Source organism: Trichomycterus rosablanca, chromosome 8 (genome assembly GCF_030014385.1).
Source record: "Trichomycterus rosablanca isolate fTriRos1 chromosome 8, fTriRos1.hap1, whole genome shotgun sequence".
NCBI classification, from domain to species: Eukaryota; Metazoa; Chordata; class Actinopteri; order Siluriformes; family Trichomycteridae; genus Trichomycterus; species Trichomycterus rosablanca.
In genome coordinates this window covers 149520-172878 of record NC_085995.1, presented here as the reverse complement: position 1 = coordinate 172878, position 23359 = coordinate 149520, and the positions used below count along the sequence as shown (strand labels likewise).

Below are 23359 nucleotides of genomic sequence, written 5' to 3'. Positions count from 1 at the left end.
TGATACTTTGTTGGTAAATCCATATGATATTCTTTTGTGTTTTTATCCTGAAGGGAGCGAACTTTTCCATTTACACAGTGTCTAATCTGTAAGTATTTCCAAAAGTGGCCTCGACCCTCCAAATTGAATTTCTCTTTCAATATATTATAAGGAAGGAGACTGCCCTCTTCAAATAAATCGCTTAATGTGTTGATCCCCTTTTTTCCAGTGAGACCAATATATAGTCTGTTTACCTATTTTTATTTTTGTGTTGTGCCATATAGATGCATACTTTTGGTTATACTGAGTGATCTTACATTTTTATGTACCTTTTGCCAAACTGCTTTTGAATGTATTAATATTATTCATGTAATTGTTTTTCTTCCTCTTCAGTGTCTGTGAGAGAACTTCAATAGGTGTAAAAGGTGATGTGAGTTCTTTTTTAATCAAGATCCAGTCCAAATCAGTATTATTTCCATTCCAGTTTTTGGCTAGCTTTGCCATTTCTAAAGAAATACTACAGTGTTCTATATTTGGTAGTGAAAGACCCCCTACCTTTTTAGGTTGATAAAGTTTTTCCATTTGAATCCTGGGTTTTCTCCCATCCCAAAGAAAATGTTTAATCATATTGTTGTATCTCATTAATAATTGTTGTGGGATAGATAGAATAGAATAGAATAGAATAGAATGCCTTTATTGTCATTGCACAGTGCACAACGAAATTTTTTGAGCATCTCCTTGACGGTACATGTATGTACACACAGACATATATATACACATGTATTTACAAAATAAACATATACACATCTAGATACAGAAATAAACGTGTGGTTTTAAGAACTTTCCAGAAAAGAAAAGAAGAAGAAGGTTATTGCACGGTCTCTATAAATTGCACATTATTTCCTAGGATGTAAAGTTTGATAGTTTAGTGTTTTTATGGCGGAGGGGTAAAAGCTTTTCAGGAGTCTGGAAGTACGGGCCTTGATACTCCTATAGCGCCTACCAGAGGGCAACAAGGAGAACAGGTTGCAACAAGGGTGAAATGAGTCCTTTATGATGTTTGTGGCCCGACGCAGGCATCGGGTTTTGTAAATGTTCTCTAGTGAAGGCAGCTCAGTGTTGATGGTTCTCTGAGCTGATTTGATTACCCTCTGAAGAGCCTTCTTGTCAGCCTCAGAGCAGCTGGCATACCACACCAGAATGCCATGGGTGAGTATGCTTTCCACCGTGCTGCGATAGAAGGACACCAGTAGCTGCTTGGACAGGTTGGCCTTTCTTAGTGTCCTTAAAAAGTAGAGCCGCTTCTGTGCTTTTTTCACTAGAGAGGTGGTGTTGGTGGTCCATGTGAGGTCCTGGGAGATGTGTGTGCCTAGGAATTTGAAATTAGACACTCTCTCTACTGTGTTTCCTCCGATGTCTAAGGGTGTAGGTTCCTCTCTCTGTCTCCTGAAGCTGATGACCATTTCTTTTGTTTTAGAGGTGTTGAGTGCCAGGTTGTTAATGGAGCACCATTCAAACAGTTTGAGGACTTCTTCCCTGTAGGCAGACTCATCTCCATTCTGTATTAATCCAATTACAGTGGTGTCATCTGCAAACTTGATGATTGAGTTTGTGCTGTGGGTTGGTGTACAGTCATGGGTGTAGAGGGATATGGGTATCATCCCCGTTAGATAGTTAATCTGTGGAGCTATCACCATCTTAATTATATTCACCTTCCCCCATAAAGTCAGGTGTAGTCTACACCATTTCTCTAAGTTCACTTTAATTTTGTTTAGTAATTTGTCCATATTAATAGTAATAATTTCTTCTATGTCTGGGTTCAGTTCTATCCCTAAGTATTTCATGCCTTTTGAGAACCATTTAAATTTGTAGGTAGATAATGAGTTAGGGGAACAAGCTTGGGACACTGGCATTGCTTCTGACTTGTGCCAGTTAATGCAATACCCTAATATTTTGGAGAATGATTCAATAACTTCCAACAGCACTGGTATGGAATTAACTGGGTCCTGATTCAATACTAAAATGTCATCTGCATAAAGGAATAATTTATGTTCCCTCTCACCCCCAATAACTCCTTTAATTCTGGGCTCGTCCCTGATCAGTATGGCTAATGGTTCAAGGAAGATTGTGAACAATAGTGGACTAAGGCTACACCCTTGACGAGTTGATCTGGATATATTGAAGAACTGGGATATCATACCGTTGGTAAGAACTGCAGCTTTAGGGGATGAGTGTAGAGTTTTTATCCATCTACAAAAGGCATCGCCAAATCCAAATCTTGCCTGTGTAGCAAACAAAAAAGCCCACTCCGCTCTATCGAAAGCTTTCTGTGCATCAAGTGATACAACTGATATAGGGTGTGAGTTTGTTCTGTTCATCCATATTAAGTGTAATAATCTCATGTTATCAGTCGAGGATCTACCTTTTATAAATCCTACCTGGTCTTTATGAATGATCTGTGGTAAAACCTTGTCCAACCTTAATGCCAGTATTTTGGATAGTATTTTCTAATCTACATTTATTAAGCTTATGGGTCTGTAATTAGCTGGGTAAGTTAAATTAGTTTTTTTTTGGTATTAGCGAAATTATGGCTTCATTAAAACTATCTGGGAGAGAACCATATTGAAAAGCTTCTTGAAAAACTTCTGTGAGTATTGGGCATAGTATATCTAAATATTTTTTATAGTATTCCGCTGGGAAGCCATCTAAACCTGGCGACTTCCCAGTTTACATACACCTAATAGCTGATCTTACTTCTACTTCTGTTATAGGAGCATCTAGACTATCTTTTCCCTCTTGAGAAAGCTTTGGTAATTTCACCGTCTGGAAAAAAGAGTTCAATTCCTCGGGGTTACTCGTGCCCATTGAAGTATATAGATCTTGGTAGTAATTTTTAAAAACTGTGTTAATTTCTTTGACTGGTGTAATTATTTTGTCATCTTTTCTAATTGATGAGATAATATTATTTGCTTCCTGCTGTTTGAGCTGTCTCGCTAATAATTTCCCTGTCTTTACACCATTTTCATAGTAGTTGGTTCTGAGCCTAAGCAGTGAATATCTGCTTTTTTATTATATATTTCAAGTAATTCAAATGTTTAGTTGACAGATTTTCCTAAATTCTACCTCATCGTTTTGGTCTGCTAAATGTTTCTCCAACTTTGCTATTTTCTATTCCAATAACTGTAATTTTTCTGTGTTTTTCTTTTTCTTCCATGAGCTATAAGCTATACAATTACAGTGTATCACAAAAGTGAGTACACCCCTCACATTTCTGCAAATATTTCATTATATCTTTTCATGGGACAACACTATAGACATGAAACTTGGATATAACTTAGAGTAGTCAGTGTACAGCTTGTATAGCAGTGTAGATTTACTGTCTTCTGAAAATAACTCAACACACAGCCATTAATGTCTAAATAGCTGCAACATAAGTGAGTACACCCCACAGTGAACATGTCCAAATTGTGCCCAAATGTGTCGTTGTCCCTCCCTGGTGTCATGTGTCAAGGTCCCAGGTGTAAATGGGGAGCAGGGCTGTTAAATTTGGTGTTTTGGGTACAATTCTCTCATACTGGCCACTGGATATTCAACATGGCACCTCATGGCAAAGAACTCTCTGAGGATGTGAGAAATAGAATTGTTGCTCTCCACAAAGATGGCCTGGGCTATAAGAAGATTGCTAACACTCTGAAACTGAGCTACAGCATGGTGGCCAAGGTCATTCAGCGGTTTTCCAGGACAGGTTCCACTCGGAACAGGCTTCGCCAGGGTCGACCAAAGAAGTCGAGTCCACGTGTTCGGCGTCATATCCAGAGGTCGGCTTTAAAAAATAGACACATGAGTGCTGCCAGCATTGCTGCAGAGGTTGAAGACGTGGGAGGTCAGCCTGTCGGTGCTCAGACCATACGCCGCACACTGCATCAACTCGGTCTGCATGGTCGTCATCCCAGAAGGAAGCTGACGCACAAGAAAGCCCGCAAACAGTTTGCTGAAGACAAGCAGTCCAAGAACATGGATTACTGGAATGCCCTGTGGTCTGACGAGACCAAGATAAACTTGTTTGGCTCAGATGGTGTCCAGCATGTGTGGCGGCGCCCTGGTGAGAAGTACCGAGACAACTGTATCTTGCCTACAGTCAAGCATGGTGGTGGTAGCATCATGGTCTTGGGCTGCATGAGTGTTGCTGGCACTGGGGAGCTGCAGTTCATTGAGGGAAACATGAATTCCAACATGTACTGTGACATTCTGAAACAGAGCATGATCCCCTCCCTTCGAAAACTGGGCCTCATGGCAGTTTTCCAACAGGATAACGACCCCAAACACAACCTCCAAGATGACAACTGCCTTGCTGAGGAAGCTGAAGGTAAAGGTGATGGACTAAACCCAATTGAGCACCTGTGGCGCATCCTCAAGTGGAAGGTGGAGGAGTTCAAGGTGTCTAACATCCACCAGCTCTGTGATATCATCATGGAGGAGTGGAAGAGGATTCCAGTAGCAACCTGTGCAGCTCTGGTGAATTCCATGCCCAGGAGGGTTAAGGCAGTGCTGGATAATAATGGTGGTCACACAAAATATTGACACTTTGGGCACAATTTGGACATGTTCACTGTGGGGTGTACTCACTTATGTTGCAGCTATTTAGACATTAATGGCTGTGTGTTGAGTTATTTTCAGAAGACAGTAAATCTACACTGCTATACAAGCTGTACACTGACTACTCTAAGTTATATCCAAGTTTTATTTCTATAGTGTTGTCCCATGAAAAGATATAATAAAATATTTGCAGAAATGTGAGGGGTGTACTCACTTTTGTGATACACTGTACCTCTAATATAAGCTTTAAGTGCATCGTAGCTATTCTTTCTGTTGTACCTCTATTAAGGTCTAAAAATGATTTGATATCCTCGCCTAGTCTCGCAGTGAATTGCTCATCCTGTAATATGCTTGTATTTGATCTCCATCTTCCAACCTTGCATTTGTCCACCTGTATATCTATATGTAATTCCACCAGTGCATGATCTGTTATTGCTATTACTCCAATGTTGCAATCTATAACCCGGTCAACAGCTGATCCCGAGACCAGAAATAAATCTATCTGTGAATAAGTTCTAGGAGAGTGGGAGTAAAATATGTAATCCCTTTCCTTCGGATGTTTAAGTCTCCAAATGTCTATTAGGCCCAGTTCTTCCATTAGAATTTGTATTACTAGTTTGTCCTTAGGGTTTAAGCCTGCCCTAACGTTGCTACGATCTATGTGATCATCTATTGTCTGATTAAAATGACCCCCTAGAATAATTTGACCATCCATATTTCCCATCATTTTATTAACCTCATGAAAAAAGGTTGAGTCCTCCTTGTTTGGGGAATATACATTACATAGCACAACTTTGACTCCATTGACAAGTGCCTCTACACATATAATACGTCCCCTAGCATCTTTGAATCGATTCGTCATTACAAAGTTAAGGTTTTTGTTAACAAGGATAATCACTCCACAGCTCTTGCTGGATATTGAATTATGAAAAATTTCATCAAAAGATGAAAGAAGAGCAAGAAGACAGGAGGACTGAAGTTTGTCTGTAGGAAGATTAAAGTCACCAAGAAGAGTCAGAGGAGTTCCATCTGAAGGGAAGAAACATCCAGCTCTTCTATGAAGTCTCCCAATGAGCCTGGTGGTCTGTAGATGACAGTGATATGAAGAGTAATTGGAAAAGTAACAGTAATAGCATGAAATTCAAAGGATGAAATGTTAAGATGAGAAAGATTCACAGTAGTGAAGTGCCATTTCCTGGTCAAGAGCAAACCTGTACCACCACCCCTACCAGATCCTCTCGGTGTATGAGAGAAGGTGTAGGCAGAGGATAAGGCTGCTGGTGTTGCTGAGTTCTCGGTGGTAATCCACGTCTCAGTGCCAGGAAGTCGATGCCATGAGATGCGCAAAAAGCTGAGATGAAGTCAGCTATTTGGACAGCTGATTGACAGTTCCAGACCCCACCTACCACCACTGTTTGAGACTGTTGCAACAGTTGGGGGTAGATGAGGTTACTGGCATTACTGTTCCTGTGATGTGACTTGTGATGTTTGCTGGATCTGTGAGATATGAGCACAGGAATAGGTGAGTAGCACATGCTGAGATAAGTTTGGTAAACGAAACAGATGTCAGAGAAAACTGCTGGTAGTAAAGACCGGCTGGATATTTAATTTATACTAAGGTTAGCCCTGCCCCCAATTGACACCTAGGCTTCTAACAATGGACACCTGAAACCAACTAATCAGCAAACCACACAAATGAATGCAGCAAGAGGCCTAACTTAAGACTTAGGACTAGCTTTAGTTTCTTACAAAGTTAAATTCTAGCACAAGTTAAGCAAGTTACAAGTCAAAGTTACAAAGATAAATTCTAACACAAGTTAAAGCAAAGAATATACTTAAACTAGAAGCCTACCTTACCCAGGAGTAGAAGTGTACACAATGGAAGACATTGGCACTGAATAACATTTATGTGTTCATGCAATTTGTTAAATGTGGTTCCTAGTGGAAACGTGACGCATTATTTTATTGACAGTAAAGTTCAAAATTTAGAATTAAAATTAAAAAAAAGTTTTATACTAATGTTTGTAACATGGTGACTGTAGTGGTTCATTTTTATGCGAAAATGAATCAACTGGTGATTTATAACCATTTAATTTATCAAGCCATCATTATTTACAAAAGAACTTTAGTGTTTAGAATTTACTGTTTTTTTCATTAACTGATATTAAACAGGTACAGCTACAGAGTCCAGTGGACGGTACTGGTGTAATATTTTTTGTGACCAACTAACGTTTCTCCTTTCTGGACATACAGAAGAAGACATAGTTTGTCATGTAATTCATTTGTTTTATTCATAAAAAACTCCAACTATGTGAACTGAAAATGATGATGCTAGTTTTTACTTCACTTCACATTATTTTAATAAATAAGTAGTAGTAGTAATTCCTTGGTGTTCAGTATTGGAGAGTCTATTGTTCTGTATTGGGGTAGGGGATTCTCCAAGCTGCTCATAGTCAGTTCAGAGTAAGCTCGGTTTCCATCTCAGAACGACAAAACACAAGAAGTTAAATTTACTCGCTGAATGTCAGCACATTCCACATTTACTTATAATAAATACCCTTCTAATCGTATCAATACAAATCACTCATTGTTAATTCAGTGTGAAACAAAACGACGTGTTTTGCTGACCTCGCCTCGAAAAAGTCCAAGCGTAAACACTAAAACTATTTCCCACTTATTTACTTGACCTCAGGTCATGAGTCAAAGTATAAAGAGACCTTCAGTAAAGTCAACTAGAGCAAAAACAAAAAACATTTAAAGATTTGAAGAGGACTAAAAGAACTTTTAAATTGTTAAAGATGCTGGTAACTTATGTAGTAGTTTAAATGGTTGATATGAGTTTTTCTCCTATTTTGTTTTTGTTAAGATGCAAATTAAAGGGAGCACAATAAAAGAAGATATACTTTATTTGTCATATATACATATACGGTTGTACAGTACAATGAAATTCTTTCTTCGCATATCCCAGCTTGTTTGGAAGCTGGAGTCAGAGCGCAGGGTCAGCCATCGTACGGCGCCCCTGGAGCAGACAGGGTTAAGGGCCTTGCTCAAGGACCCAACAGTGGCTGCATAACAGAGCCTGGATTTGAACCGCCAATCTTCCGGTTGATAGTATTAGGACGAATCTTTTAGTTCAAAAGGTCCTGAAGAAAGCAGTCGGGAAGTCCAGAAAGTACTCTTTAAAACACTTTATTAAGTGTAAAAATGATCTGTGAATATATGTCAGAGCTAAGCCAATCGGCGCTCCTTTCTCCTGCAGTCTAGAAACACAACCACCAAGAAGGAGACCCGGCGTCTGAGCGCGCCCTTCTTTTAAACTAGTCTAGGCTCCTCCTCCGCCGCTGCTGTTGGAGCCAATGAAATGTGCTAAAAAACCCAGGGCTCCGCCTCCCCCTAGGTGGGGGTCTAGAGGACCTCTGCCAAGAGATCATGGCAGCCGCCATTTTGAACAAAAGACCATGCGGCATGAATGTCGTAAAACTTGGAAAATGCCGTAAAACTTCCCATATTGAATTTATGTTTAATAATGATGTTTAATAATGATGTTATGTTCCAAAAATCCTAACAATAGCCCAAAGCTCTACCCACTAGGCTACCGCTGTCCCTTAAACGTTAAAACGAGTGGGTCAGTGTTAGAAGCGTGTAGCCTGAGGCCTAAGTAGCTTGACTGAGCAGAATGTAGAACAAATCTCACATCACATCCACCTTATTTCCCATGATGATAAGGGGGCATCTTTGTTTACTTTGTTCTGGAACAATCTGGTGCGACAGTGAATCTGTTGATACAGATTAAACCTCAGTGATAATTTCGGTTCAGAATAAGTAGTATAATATGCTCAGTTTCAATAACTGAAAGAAGAGGAGGAGTGGAGCTGCATATAACTTATATCCTCCAAAGAAGAGGAGCTGCGTCTGTGGTTGAAGGAGCTACATTTCAAACATCCACCTAAACATCCTCATGTCTGCTCTCACCATTCACTGGAGGGAAAACAGAACCAGAACATCCACCCAGAGAAATGGAACGGAAGAAACATGGCAAAATAAGGTAAATAGTTTAAGAGAACTTCTAGAATGCTCCATATGTGTGTGTTCACCTGACATCTCAGGTCCCCAACACCACATGGTGTGCACATTCAAATATGCTGCTAAAGTGTGTGTTCACCTCAGGTCCCCATTTTTATTTTGCTTAAATCAGATTTGGCTATTTTAACAGTCCACATTAATAAATGAAAGTGTAAATGTAAGATATCTGTCTGTAATGTGAGCAAATCTGACCCTGAAACAGCAGGTATGCGCACTTTGATACACTATATTGCCAAAAGTATTCACTCGTCGGCCTTCACACACATATAACCTTGAGACACATCCCATTCTCAATCCATAGGGTCTAATATGATGTCGGCCCTTGAAGCTATAACAGCTTCAACTCTTCTGGGAAGGCTTTCCACAAGGTTTAGGAGTGTGTTTATGGGAATTTTTGACCATTCTTCCAGAAGCGCATTTGTGAGGTCAGACACTGATGTTGGACGAGAAGGCCTGGCTCACAGTCTCCGCTCTAATTCATCCCAAAGGTGTTCTATCAGGTTGAGGTCAGGACTCCGTGCAGGCCAGTCAAGTTCTTCCACACCAAACTGGCTCATCCACGTCTTTATGAATCTGCTTTGTGCACTGGTGCGCAGTCATGTTGAAACAGGAAGGGGCCATCCCCAAACTGTTCCCACGAATGTGGGTAAATTTTATTTTTTGAAATCTCTTGGTATACTGAAGGATTAAGAGTTTATTTCTGATTTTACACCTAGAACAGCAGCCACTCCTCTGAGAAGCTTCTTAGTGTTTGTAAAGCTGGGCACTGATGTCCATGTTGCTTTTCATTCAGGGTCCAAATGGTTAGAGACTCAGAGACTGGTTAGTGTCTGGTTACAGACTGGTTAGTGCGTTATAGTTATATTAAGTAGATGATGAGTTGCAGTTGCGCCCTCTGCTGGCCGGTTGCGGTGTGTACAGGTGAGAGATGGTTGAAGGTAGAAACGTCGTTTTTTAAACTCAGTTCTGGATCTGAGTCCGTTTGGAGTTTGATTGGTTCAGGTGTGTGTGCAGTTTTCAGGACTCAGGAGTCCGTGAGTGAGTTCAGGTCGCTGGTTCAAGCCTCACCACTGCCAGGTTGGCACTGTTGGGCCCTTGAGCAAGGCCCTTACCCCTCAATTGCTTAGACAATATACTGAATAAAATCGTCCCCTAAATGCCGAAAATGTGAAATGTTAATGATAAATGATTAACACCTGTAATGATTTATTTAAACCACATGAGGGCGCCAAACTCACATAATTGCTGCACCTGATGTAACCTGCACTCACGTTCACTCGTTCATTCATTCATCATTTCATTCTGATCAGAGCTGCGTGAATCCGGAGCCTCAGGAAACACCAGGGATGGAACATCAGTCCCTCACAGAGCATCACTCATTCATTTAATCATAATTAATTCACTTACTCACTCACTCTGGTGCTCCTGGTTCTATACTTGTACAGTTCAGGTCAGCTGTGGAAAAAACACTAAATGTGGGACCACGGAACCGATCCCTCAGGGTACCGCACAGTGGAAGGGGTCGCGGTTCTGGTACGTGTGTTTGAGTCCTTTGTTCATTAAATAAAGAAATCATGTGTTTGTTTCGGCTCTCTGATGATCTGAACACTTTCTGTAATGAGGTGCATGGTGAATGTGAAGCGCGTGCACGTTGCAGAGCCGAGAGCGCGCACCCAGACGTTGGTGGGTGGACGGGAGCGCGCATGCGGTATCGGGATCGCGCGCTGCAGATCCTTCACCTGCTTCCCGCACAGTTACATCATGGTGTGCGCATGCGCGGTGAGCAGGAGCAGTGCCGTGGGGGGGTGAGGGGTGTGTGCGGGGGGGTTTATTATTATTTTGGAGAGCACACTGCGGGACTGCGGCCGGACGATGAGCGCGCGCTAGAGGATGAAGGATGGTCGCGCGGGTGAATGTGCGCGCATGGCCCGATGCTCAGACCGCGGGGGTGTCGCCGTGGAGGGGAACCGCGACCGGGACCAGGAGGAGCACCGGGAGGTTCTGTCCGTGCACGAGGTGCTGCGTTCGTACGAGCAGCCGCTGAATGAGGAGCAGGCCTGGGCCGTGTGTTACCAGTGCTGCAGGGGGGCGCGCCATCACCCCGCCCGGTACCGAGCAGACGGACCCGAGTCCATCCTGCTGCACCGGGACGGTACCGTCACCCTGCGCTCCAGAACCCACATCCGGACCCACAGCGGAACCCTCACCTGTCCAGGTAAGAGCCGCACGCGCTGTGTGCTGATGTGCTGAGTCACGTGGTCTCTGTAGCTCCAGAACCGGAATCACAGGAGGGTTCAGATCTCAGGGATCTTCAGCTCGGATCTCCTGTAGAACCTTTAAATAAAGAGCTTCAAATCATCCCGATTTTCTTTTAAAGTCTTTCAACTTTATTTCAAAGCTTCTGATCACAAACTGTTGTTGTTGTTTTGATGTTCATTTTGTGGTAAATGGTGTAAAAGCTGAAGAACCTTTTCATGGTTCTTTATTAAAGTGTTGGTGCCACAATCATCTCCAGAACCTGGTAGGATGAACGTTTATGTGGATTTGTTATCAGTGGAGGAACTCTTGATGGTTTCATCTGAAATTCATCTGGATGTTTATTGTTCAGTTTCATTTTTTTAGTTTAATTATTAAATGTTTATTGGTATATTTGGTGGCTGTGGTGGTGGAGCTGGTGGTGTTGGTGGAGCTGGTGGTGGTGTTGGTGGTAGTGTTAGTAGTGGTGTTAGTAGTGTTAGTGGTAGTGTTGGCAGTGGTGTTAGTAGTGTTAGTGGTGGTGTTGGTGGAGCTGGTGGAGTTGGAGGTGGAGCTGGTGGTGTTGTTGGAGCTGGTGGTGTTGGTGGTAGTGTTGGCAGTGGTGTTAGTAGTGTTAGTAGTGTTAGTAGTGTTAGTGGTGGTGTTGGAGCTGGTGTATTGTTGTTGGCGGTGTTGGCAGTGCTGTTTGTGGCAGTGCTGGTGGTAATGGTGGTGGCAGTGGGGATGTGGCCATTGGTGCAGCTGTAGTCTAGTGGTTGAGGTATTGGACTAGTAATCAGAAGGTTGCTGGTTCAAGCCTCACCACTGCCAGGTTGCCATTGTTGGGCCCTTGAGCAAGGCCCTTAACCCTCAATTGCTTAGACTGTATACTGTTACAGTGCTGTAAGTCTCTTTGGATAAAAGCGTCTGCTAAATGCCGAAAATGTGAATGTGTCTTTTCGGTGATAGTAGTGGTGCTGATGGTGGTGATGTTGTTGTTGGTGGTATATCATTGTTGGTGGTGGTATATCGTTGTTGGTGGTGGTAGTGTTGGCAGTCTTTTCGGTGATAGTAGTGGTGCTGATGGTGGTGATGTTGTTGTTGGTGGTATATCATCATTGTTGTTGGTGGTATATCATTGTTGGTGGTGGTATATCGTTGTTGTTGGTGGTAGTGTTGGCAGTCTTTTCGGTGATAGTAGTGGTGCTGATGGTGGTGATGTTGGCGCTGGTGCCGGTGTTGGTAATTGTTTATCGTTGTTGGTGGTGGTAGTGTTGGAGCTGACAGTTTCATATTTTGTGACGTTTGTTTGGATCCTTTTTCGTTTCTTTTATTTTCATGTTTTACCACCACTTCATCCTGGTCAGGGTCCTGGTGGGTCTGGGTTTTTTCCAGAATCACTGGGTGCAATGCGGTAACACACCCAGATAGGACGCCAATCCATCACAAAGATTCAGCCTTCCCTCAAATGTACCCAGTCATGTCTGTATGTAGACACGGACTGGCTGATAGCACCACTGGGGATTCCTTTCACTGTAGGTATAACGGTGTGATTTTCATCCGTTCTTTCTTTCGCTTCATTCATGATAATCCACACGCTTTGGAGACAGGTCAGTCCTGCAGGCAGGCCAGTCCAGCACCTCCACTCCTCAGAATGTGGATTTGGATTGATCCCTAAAGAAGATGTCACATGGAAGCACGTGTTTGTAAGCTGCATTTCCACTTCCCATCAGTCCATCTGTGATGAGTTTGATCCCGGAGAATCCCCTGTCCTCCACCGTCCTCTTCTGTCCTCCACCGTCCTCTTCTGTCCTCTTCTGTTCTGTCCTCTTCCCCCTCACTAAAGAGTATCAGGTATCTGAGAGGGTTGTTTTTAGTCTCTGGTGGGACTGGATGGTGGAGACGTCGTTCCTCAGTCTGATCTTCTGCTGATGCTGTGAGTTTACCTCTCCAGAGTGCTGAGATCCGATCCTCCATTAACTCCATCAATACAACACGCACGCACACACACACACACACACACACACACACACACACACACACACACACACACACACACCAATAACAAACACACACAGTCAGGCTTTCAGCTGGTGCAGCAGACTAATGCGCTGACCCACGCCTGCCGAGAAGTCGAGCCTCTTCAGTTCAAATCCCAGCAGTGCTATCGACCTGGACACACACACACACACACACACACACACACACACACACACACACACACACACACACACACACACACACACACAGCAGAACCCATTTGCAGATGTTACTCTGTACCAGTAATGTTCTCTATCACAATAATAAGCAGACGATTGCTGAGTCGTCATAGTAACGGTTCCTCCTCGGGTTCCTAAAATCCTCTTACAGGATCTAATATAGAACACAAGGGAACACTGTCATGTTCTTTTAGTTTACTGTCTTTACTTCCAGTTTAGTCGTAGCCGGTTCCTCTTCCTCTGCTGGAGACCCCGATGGTGTATATGAGGAGGGTATATTCCCCTGACACGCCCTCCCTCCGATGTGTGTGCGCTCCACCGCCCCCTTCTTATCCCCCCGTACTTCGGTGGGTCGGTGCATGAGGTCGGTCTCACACACGGAGAGTCAAGCGCTGATCTCCACGTTCCTCCACTTCTGTACAGGCGCCTCAGCCTACTAACCAGGGTCCTTACACAGCACTGAAGACCCCGCCCACTTTTTAGTCCCGTCTTTTACCACCCAGTGTACTAGTGGGCGATTGTGGCCGCTAGGGGGCACCCAGCTGACCGGTAGCAGAGCTGAGATTAGAACTCGAGGGTTCATAACCCCAGCACTGGTACATTATCTGGTTTATCTAACCCTGGTGTAAACACGTCCTTCTCTCTCTGTTCCAGACGATGGAGACGCTGGAGCTTTACCGGCCGTCCAGGAGAGCCAGGTGAGGTCACACACACACACACACACACACACACACTGCAGAAATACACTACACACACACACACATGGACATAACACTTTCCCTCATGTCCTGTTGCAGTTGGTGCAGACCATGGGCGTGGCCATCTACCGGGCTCTGGACTGGGGCCTGGCCGAGAGTGAGGAGCGCGAGCTGAGCCCACAGCTGGAGCGGCTGATCGAACGCATGGTGGCGGGTGAGGATGGCGAGTCGGGTGAATGTGGCACCGCGGTGAAGGATGAGGGGTACAGCGGCCCCGAGGATGAAGATGAGGAGGAGGAGGAGGATGAGGAGAGGAGCAGGCGTGCAGTACGCACTCTACACCAGGTGATGGCGCTGTGTGCCAGGAGGCTGGCGGATCCGGCGGTGGCGGCGGAACATTACCAGTCCGTGTGCAGGGCGCTGTTCCTCGAGACTCTGGAGCTTCAGACCTTCCTCAGCAGGATCAGAGATGCCAAGGAGGTGAGAGGAGGAGCTACCACCCACTCCAGAGACCCCACAGTCCAGTCATCAGCAGTTACACACCTGTGTGTGTGTGTGTGTGTGTGTGTGTGTGTGTGTGTGTGTGTGTGCGCAGATGCTGAAGAAGATCAGAACTGAAGAATCACAGAAGGAACAATTTGCTGCTGAACTAGACAACCTTAAACACACTGACTGGGTACACACACACACACACACACACACCTACTGCATATATATACACACACACGCACTATATACATATACACACACACTATATACATATACACACACACTATATACATATACACACACGCACTATATACGTATACACACACGCACTATACGTATACACACACGCACTATATACATATACACACACTATACGTATACATACACACACTATATACACACACGCACTATATACATATACACACACACACTATACATGTACACACACTGTATACATACACACACTATATACATATACACACACACACTATGTACATGTACACACACTGTATACATACACACACTATATACATATACACACACTATATACATATACACACACGCACTATATACGTATACACACACGCACTATATACGTATACACACACACACTATATACATATACACACACACTATACGTATACATACACACACTATATACACACACGCACTATATACATATACACACACACACTATACATGTACACACACTGTATACATACACACACTATATACATATACACACACACACTATGTACATGTACACACACTGTATACATACACACACTATATACATATACACACACTATATACATATACACACACTATACGTATACATTGTATCACAAAAGTGAGTACACCCCTCACATTTCTGCAAATATTTCATTATATCTTTTCATGGGACAACACTATAGAAATAAAACTTGGATATAACTTAGAGTAGTCAGTGTACAACTTGTATAGCAGTGTAGATTTACTGTCTTCTGAAAATAACTCAACACACAGCCATTAATGTCTAAATAGCTGCAACATAAGTGAGTACACCCCACAGTGAACATGTCCAAATTGTGCCCAAAGTGTCAATATTTTGTGTGACCACCATTATTATCACTGCCTTAACCCTCCTGGGCATGGAATTCACCAGAGCTGCACAGGTTGCTACTGGAATCCTCTTCCACTCCTCCATGATGACATCACGGAGCTGGTGGATGTTAGACACCTTGAACTCCTCCACCTTCCACTCGAGGATGCGCCACAGGTGCTCAATTGGGTTTAGTCCATCACCTTTACCTTCATCTTCCTCAGCAAGGCAGTTGTCATCTTGGAGGTTGTGTTTGGGGTCGTTATCCTGTTGGAAAACTGCCATGAGGCCCAGTTTTCGAAGGGAGGGGATCATGCTCTGTTTCAGAATGTCACAGTACATGTTGGAATTCATGTTTCCCTCAATGAACTGCAGCTCCCCAGTGCCAGCAACACTCATGCAGCCCAAGACCATGATGCTACCACCACCATGCTTGACTGTAGGCAAGATACAGTTGTCTCGGTACTTCTCACCAGGGCGCCGCCACACATGCTGGACACCATCTGAGCCAAACAAGTTTATCTTGGTCTCGTCAGACCACAGGGCATTCCAGTAATCCATGTTCTTGGACTGCTTGTCTTCAGCAAACTGTTTGCGGGCTTTCTTGTGCGTCAGCTTCCTTCTGGGATGACGACCATGCAGACCGAGTTCATGCAGTGTGCGGCGTATGGTCTGAGCACTGACAGGCTGACCTCCCACGTCTTCAACCTCTGCAGCAATGCTGGCAGCACTCATGTGTCTATTTTTTAAAGCCGACCTCTGGATATGACGCCGAACACGTGGACTCGACTTCTTTGGTCGACCCTGGCGAAGCCTGTTCCGAGTGGAACCTGTCCTGGAAAACCGCTGTATGACCTTGGCCACCATGCTGTAGCTCAGTTTCAGGGTGTTAGCAATCTTCTTATAGCCCAGGCCATCTTTGTGGAGAGCAACAATTCTATTTCTCACATCCTCAGAGAGTTCTTTGCCATGAGGTGCCATGTTGAATATCCAGTGGCCAGTATGAGAGAATTGTACCCAAAACACCAAATTTAACAGCCCTGCTCCCCATTTACACCTGGGACCTTGACACATGACACCAGGGAGGGACAACGACGCATTTGGGCACAGTTTGGACATGTTCACTGTGGGGTGTACTCACTTATGTTGCAGCTATTTAGACATTAATGGCTGTGTGTTGAGTTATTTTCAGAAGACAGTAAATCTACACTGCTATACAAGCTGTACACTGACTACTCTAAGTTATATCCAAGTTTCATGTCTATAGTGTTGTCCCATGAAAAGATATAATGAAATATTTGCAGAAATGTGAGGGGTGTACTCACTTTTGTGATATATATATATATATATATATATATACAGTGTATCACAAAAGTGAGTACACCCCTCACATTTCTGCAGATATTTAAGTATATCTTTTCATGGGACAACACTGACAAAATGACACTTTGACACAATGAAAAGTAGTCTGTGTGCAGCTTATATAACAGCATAAATTTATTCTTCCCTCAAAATAACTCAATATACAGCCATTAATGTCTAAACCACCAGCAACAAAAGTGAGTACACCCCTAAGAGACTACACCCCTAAATGTCCAAATTGAGCACTGCTTGTCATTTTCCCTCCAAAATGTCATGTGATTTGTTAGTGTTACTAGGTCTCAGGTGTGCATAGGGAGCAGGTGTGTTCAATTTAGTAGTACAGCTCTCACACTCTCTCATACTGGTCCAACATGGCACCTCATGGCAAAGAACTCTCTGAGGATCTTAAAAGACGAATTGTTGCGCTACATGAAGATGGCCAAGGTTACAAGAAGATTGCCAACACCCTGAAACTGAGCTGCAGCACAGTGGCCAAGATCATCCAGCGTTTTAAAAGAGCAGGGTCCACTCAGAACAGACCTCGCGTCGGTCGTCCAAAGAAGCTGAGTGCACGTGCTCAGCGTCACATCCAACTGCTGTCTTTGAAAGATAGGCGCAGGAGTGCTGTCAGCATTGCTGCAGAGATTGAAAAGGTGGGGGGTCAGCCTGTCAGTGCTCAGACCATACGCCGCACACTACATCAAATTGGTCTGCATGGCTGTCACCCCAGAAGGAAGCCTCTTCTGAAGTCTCTACACAAGAAAGCCCGCAAACAGTTTGCTGAAGACATGTCAACAAAGGACATGGATTACTGGAACCATGTCCTATGGTCTGATGAGACCAAGATTAATTTGTTTGGTTCAGATGGTCTCAAGCATGTGTGGCGGCAATCAGGTGAGGAGTACAAAGATAAGTGTGTCATGCCTACAGTCAAGCATGGTGGTGGGAATGCCATGGTCTGGGGCTGCATGAGTGCAGCAGGTGTTGGGGAGTTACATTTCATTGAGGGACACATGAACTCCAATATGTACTGTGAAATACTGAAGCAGAGCATGATCCCCTCCCTCCGGAAACTGAGTCGCAGGGCAGTGTTCCAGCATGATAATGACCCCAAACACACCTCTAAGACGACCACTGCTTTATTGAAGAGGCTGAGGGTAAAGGTGATGGACTGGCCAAGCATGTCTCCAGACCTAAACCCAATAGAACATCTTTGGGGCATCCTCAAGCGGAAGGTGGAGGAGCGCAAAGTCTCGAATATCTGCCAGCTCCGTGATGTCGTCATGGAGGAGTGGAAAAGCATTCCAGTGGCAACCTGTGAAGCTCTGGTAAACTCCATGCCCAGGAGAGTTAAGGAAGTTCTGGGAAATAGTGGTGGCCACACAAAATATTGACACTTCAAGAACTTTCACTAAGGGGTGTACTCACTTTTGTTGCCGGTGGTTTAGACATTAATGGCTGTATATTGAGTTATTTTGAGGGAAGAATAAATTTACACTGTTATATAAGCTGCACACAGATTACTTTTCATTGTGTCAAAGTGTCATTTTGTCAGTGTTGTCCCATGAAAAGATATACTTAAATATCTGCAGAAATGTGAGGGGTGTACTCACTTTTGTGATACACTGTATATATATATCTATATATATATATATATATATATATATATAAACACACACACCTACACACAGTGTATATATACATATATACAGGGGTTGGACAAAATAACTGAAACACCTGGTTTTAGACCACAATAATGTATTAGTATGGTGTAGGGCCTCCTTTTGCGGCCAATACAGCGTCAATTCGTCTTGGAAATGACATATACAAGTCCTGCACAGTGGTCAGAGGGATTTTAAGCCATTCTTCTTGCAGGATAGTGGCCAGGTCACTACGTGATGCTGGTGGAGGAAAACGTTTCCTGACTCGCTTCTCCAAAACACCCCAAAGTGGCTCAATAATATTTAGATCTGGTGACTGTGCAGGCCATGGGAGATGTTCAACTTCACTTTCATGTTCATCAAACCAATCTTTCACCAGTCTTGCTGTGTGTATTGGTGCATTGTCATCCTGATACACGGCACCGCCATTGGATGCACATGGTCCTCCAGAATGGTTCGGTAGTCCTTGGCAGTGACGCGCCCATCTAGCACAAGTATCGGGCCAAGGGAATGCCATGATATGGCAGCCCAAACCATCACTGATCCACCCCCATGCTTCACTCTGGGCATGCAACAGTCTGGGTGGTACGCTTCTTTGGGGCTTCTCCACACCGTAACTCTCCCGGATGTGGGGAAAACAGTAAAGGTGGACTCATCAGAGAACAATACATGTTTCACATTGTCCACAGCCCAAGATTTGCACTCCTTGCACCATTGAAACCGACGTTTGGCATTGGCACGAGTGACCAAAGGTTTGGCTATAGCAGCCCGGCCGTGTATATTGACCCTGTGGAGCTCCCGACGGACAGTTCTGGTGGAAACAGGAGAGTTGAGGTGCACATTTAATTCTGCCGTGATTTGGGCAGCCGTGGTTTTATGTTTTTTGGATACAATCCGGGGTAGCACCCGAACATCCCTTTCAGATAGCTTCCTCTTGCGTCCACAGTTAATCCTGTTGGATGTGGTTTGTCCTTCTTGGTGGTATGCTGACATTACCCTGGATACCGTGGCTCTTGATACATCACAAAGACTTGCTGTCTTGGTCACAGATGCGCCAGCAAGACGTGCACCAACAATTTGTCCTCTTTTGAACTCTGGTATGTCACCCATAATGTTGTGTGCATTGCAATATTTTTGAGCAAAACTGTGCTCTTACCCTGCTAATTGAACCTTCACACTCTGCTCTTACTGGTGCAATGTGCAATTAATGAAGATTGGCCACCAGACTGGTCCAATTTAGCCATGAAACCTCCCACACTAAAATGACAGGTGTTTCAGTTATTTTGTCCAACCCCTGTATATATATATATATATATATTAGGGCTGTCGAAGTTAACGCGATAATAACGCATTAACGCGATTTCAATTTAACGCGATTAAAAAAAATAGTGCCGTCAACGCAAATTCTAGTTCATGTTGAGACTTGACTGGTAGAACAAACGTTTTAATGTCGGACTTGCCACCGTTTTTCATTTGCGGTTTGTTAACATAATGTAACCGAGCGTAGTGATGCACTTTCTTAATAAAGAAATAAATACACGCTATATTCACAAGTTGTCGGGAGCAGAACACTTTTATTAACTTATTCTGTTAAGGTACCAAATACCGGAAAGCTGAGTCAAGCACGTTAGTCCATGAACTATGGAAGCCCAAAAGGGTCAAAACACACTCACTTCGTGTAGAAACGTCCATCAAACCATTGTCACAATACAACCACAGAAAAGTCTGTTACAATAACTACGCCTTATCCCACCTAAAGCACCGCTGATCTACAATGTTTGCTGATGGAGAAATTCTAACCTACAATCTGACATTTACTGCCTAGTATGTGAGTGAATAAACTCCCTTACAGTTTTCTCTTGTCCCAGCAGTTTTTAACATCAGTACATTTAGCATAAAATGTGTTCACCATTTTAATTGTAACATTTCACTTAAAAATCCTTGTTTTCTATAACATTTACACAGATTTTTTTTTAATGCGATTAATCGCGATTAACTATATGAAATTTTAATCGTTTGACAGCCCTAATATATATATATATATTCACACACACACTATATACTTATACACACACACTATATACATATATACACACAGACATTCATACACTGTATTATTGTGATGTTGGTGTGTGTGTGTGATTGTGTGTGATGGTGATCTATATATATACACACACACTATATACATATATACACACACACACACACTGTGTTTATATACACAGACACTATATACATATACACACACACACTATATACATATATACACACACACACACACTGTGTTTATATACACAGACACTATATACATATACACACACACACTATATACATATACACACACACTGTGTTTATATACACACACACTATATACATATACACACACACACTATACATATATACACACACACTGTGTTTATATACACACACACTATATACATATACACACACACACTATATACATATACACACACACTATATACAGTGTATCACAAAAGTGAGTACACCCCTCACATTTCTGCAGATATTTAAGTATATCTTTTCATGGGACAACACTGACAAAATGACACTTTGACACAATGAAAAGTAGTCTGTGTGCAGCTTATATAACAGTGTAAATTTATTCTTCCCTCAAAATAACTCAATATACAGCCATTAATGTCTAAACCACCGGCAACAAAAGTGAGTACACCCCTAAGAGACTACACCCCTAAATGTCCAAATTGAGCACTGCTTGTCATTTTCCCTCCAAAATTTCATGTGATTTGTTAGTGTTACTAGGTCTCAAGTGTGCATAGGGAGCAGGTGTGTTCAATTTAGTAGTACAGCTCTCACACTCTCTCATACTGGTCACTGAAAGTTCCAACATGGCACCTCATGGCAAAGAACTCTCTGAGGATCTTAAAAGACGAATTGTTGCGCTACATGAAGATGGCCAAGGCTACAAGAAGATTGCCAACACCCTGAAACTGAGCTGCAGCACAGTGGCCAAGATCATCCAGTGTTTTAAAAGAGCAGGGTCCACTCAGAACAGACCTCGCGTTGGTCGTCCAAAGAAGCTGAGTGCACGTGCTCAGCGTCACATCCAACTGCTGTCTTTGAAAGACAGGCGCAGAAGTGCTGTCAGCATTGCTGCAGAGATTGAAAAGTTGGGGGGTCAGTCTGTCAGTGCTCAGACCATACGCCGCACACTACATCAAATTGGTCTGCATGGCTGTCACCCCAGAAGGAAGCCTCTTCTGAAGTCTCTACACAAGAAAGCCCGCAAACAGTTTGCTGAAGACATGTCAACAAAGGACATGGATTACTGGAACCATGTCCTATGGTCTGATGAGACCAAGATTAATTTGTTTGGTTCAGATGGTCTCAAGCATGTGTGGTGGCAATCAGGTGAGGAGTACAAAGATAAGTGTGTCATGCCTACAGTCAAGCATGGTGGTGGGAATGCCATGGTCTGGGGCTGCATGAGTGCAGCAGGTGTTGGGGAGTTACATTTCATTGAGGGACACATGAACTCCAATATGTACTGTGAAATACTGAAGCAGAGCATGATCCCCTCCCTCCGGAAACTGGGTTGCAGGGCAGTGTTCCAGCATGATAATGACCCCAAACACACCTCTAAGACGACCACTGCTTTATTGAAGAGGCTGAGGGTAAAGGTGATGGACTGGCCAAGCATGTCTCCAGACCTAAACCCAATAGAACATCTTTGGGGCATCCTTAAGCGGAAGGTGGAGGAGCGCAAAGTCTCGAATATCCGCCAGCTCCGTGATGTCGTCATGGAGGAGTGGAAAAGCATTCCAGTGGCAACCTGTGAAGCTCTGGTAAACTCCATGCCCAGGAAAGTTAAGGCAGTTCTGGGAAATAATGGTGGCCACACAAAATATTGACACTTCAGGAACTTTCACTAAGGGGTGTACTCACTTTTGTTGCCGGTGGTTTAGACATTAATGGCTGTATATTGAGTTATTTTGAGGGAAGAATAAATTTACACTGTTATATAAGCTGCACACAGACTACTTTTCATTGTGTCAAAGTGTCATTTTGTCAGTGTTGTCCCATGAAAAGATATACTTAAATATCGGCAGAAATGTGAGGGGTGTACTCACTTTTGTGATACACTGTACATATATACACACACACACCTACACACACTGTATATAAACACACACACACACACTATACATATATACACACACTATATACATATACACACACACTATATACATATATACACACACACACCTACACACACTGTATATAAACACACACACACACACACTATATACATATACACACACATTATATACATATACACACACACTATATACATATACACACACACTATATACATATACACACACACTATATACATATACACACACACTATATACATATATACACACACACCTACACACACTATATAAACACACACACACACACACTATATACATATACACACACACATTATATACATATACACACACACTATATACATATACACACACACTATATACATATATACACACACACCTACACACACTGTATATAAACACACACACACACACTATATACATATACACACACACACTATACATATATACACACACACTATATACATATACACACACACTATATACATATATACACACACACCTACACACACTGTATATAAACACACACACACACACACACACTATATACATATATACACACACTATATACATGTACACACACACTATATACATATATACACACACACTATACAGTGTATCACAAAAGTGAGTACACCCCTCACATTTCTGCAAATATTTCATTATATCTTTTCATGGGACAACACTATAGACATGAAACTTGGATATAACTTAGAGTAGTCAGTGTACAGCTTGTATAGCAGTGTAGATTTACTGTCTTCTGAAAATAATTTAACACACAGCCATTAATGTCTAAATAGCT

General features: G+C 43.0%; 1 protein-coding gene across 1 annotated transcript in view; it reads left to right on the top strand.

Annotated features, from left to right (window-relative positions):
- Positions 1–10519: 10519 nt before the first annotated feature.
- Positions 10520–23359, top strand: part of spire2 (spire-type actin nucleation factor 2) — a 22630-nt gene continuing 9790 nt past the window's right edge. The window contains exons 1-4 of the mRNA XM_062999683.1: positions 10520–10873; positions 13767–13810; positions 13910–14290; positions 14406–14486. Of these exons, the coding sequence (XP_062855753.1) occupies positions 10549–10873; positions 13767–13810; positions 13910–14290; positions 14406–14486 (831 nt within the window). The 5' untranslated portion in view covers positions 10520–10548. The remainder of the gene's footprint in view (positions 10874–13766; positions 13811–13909; positions 14291–14405; positions 14487–23359) is intronic.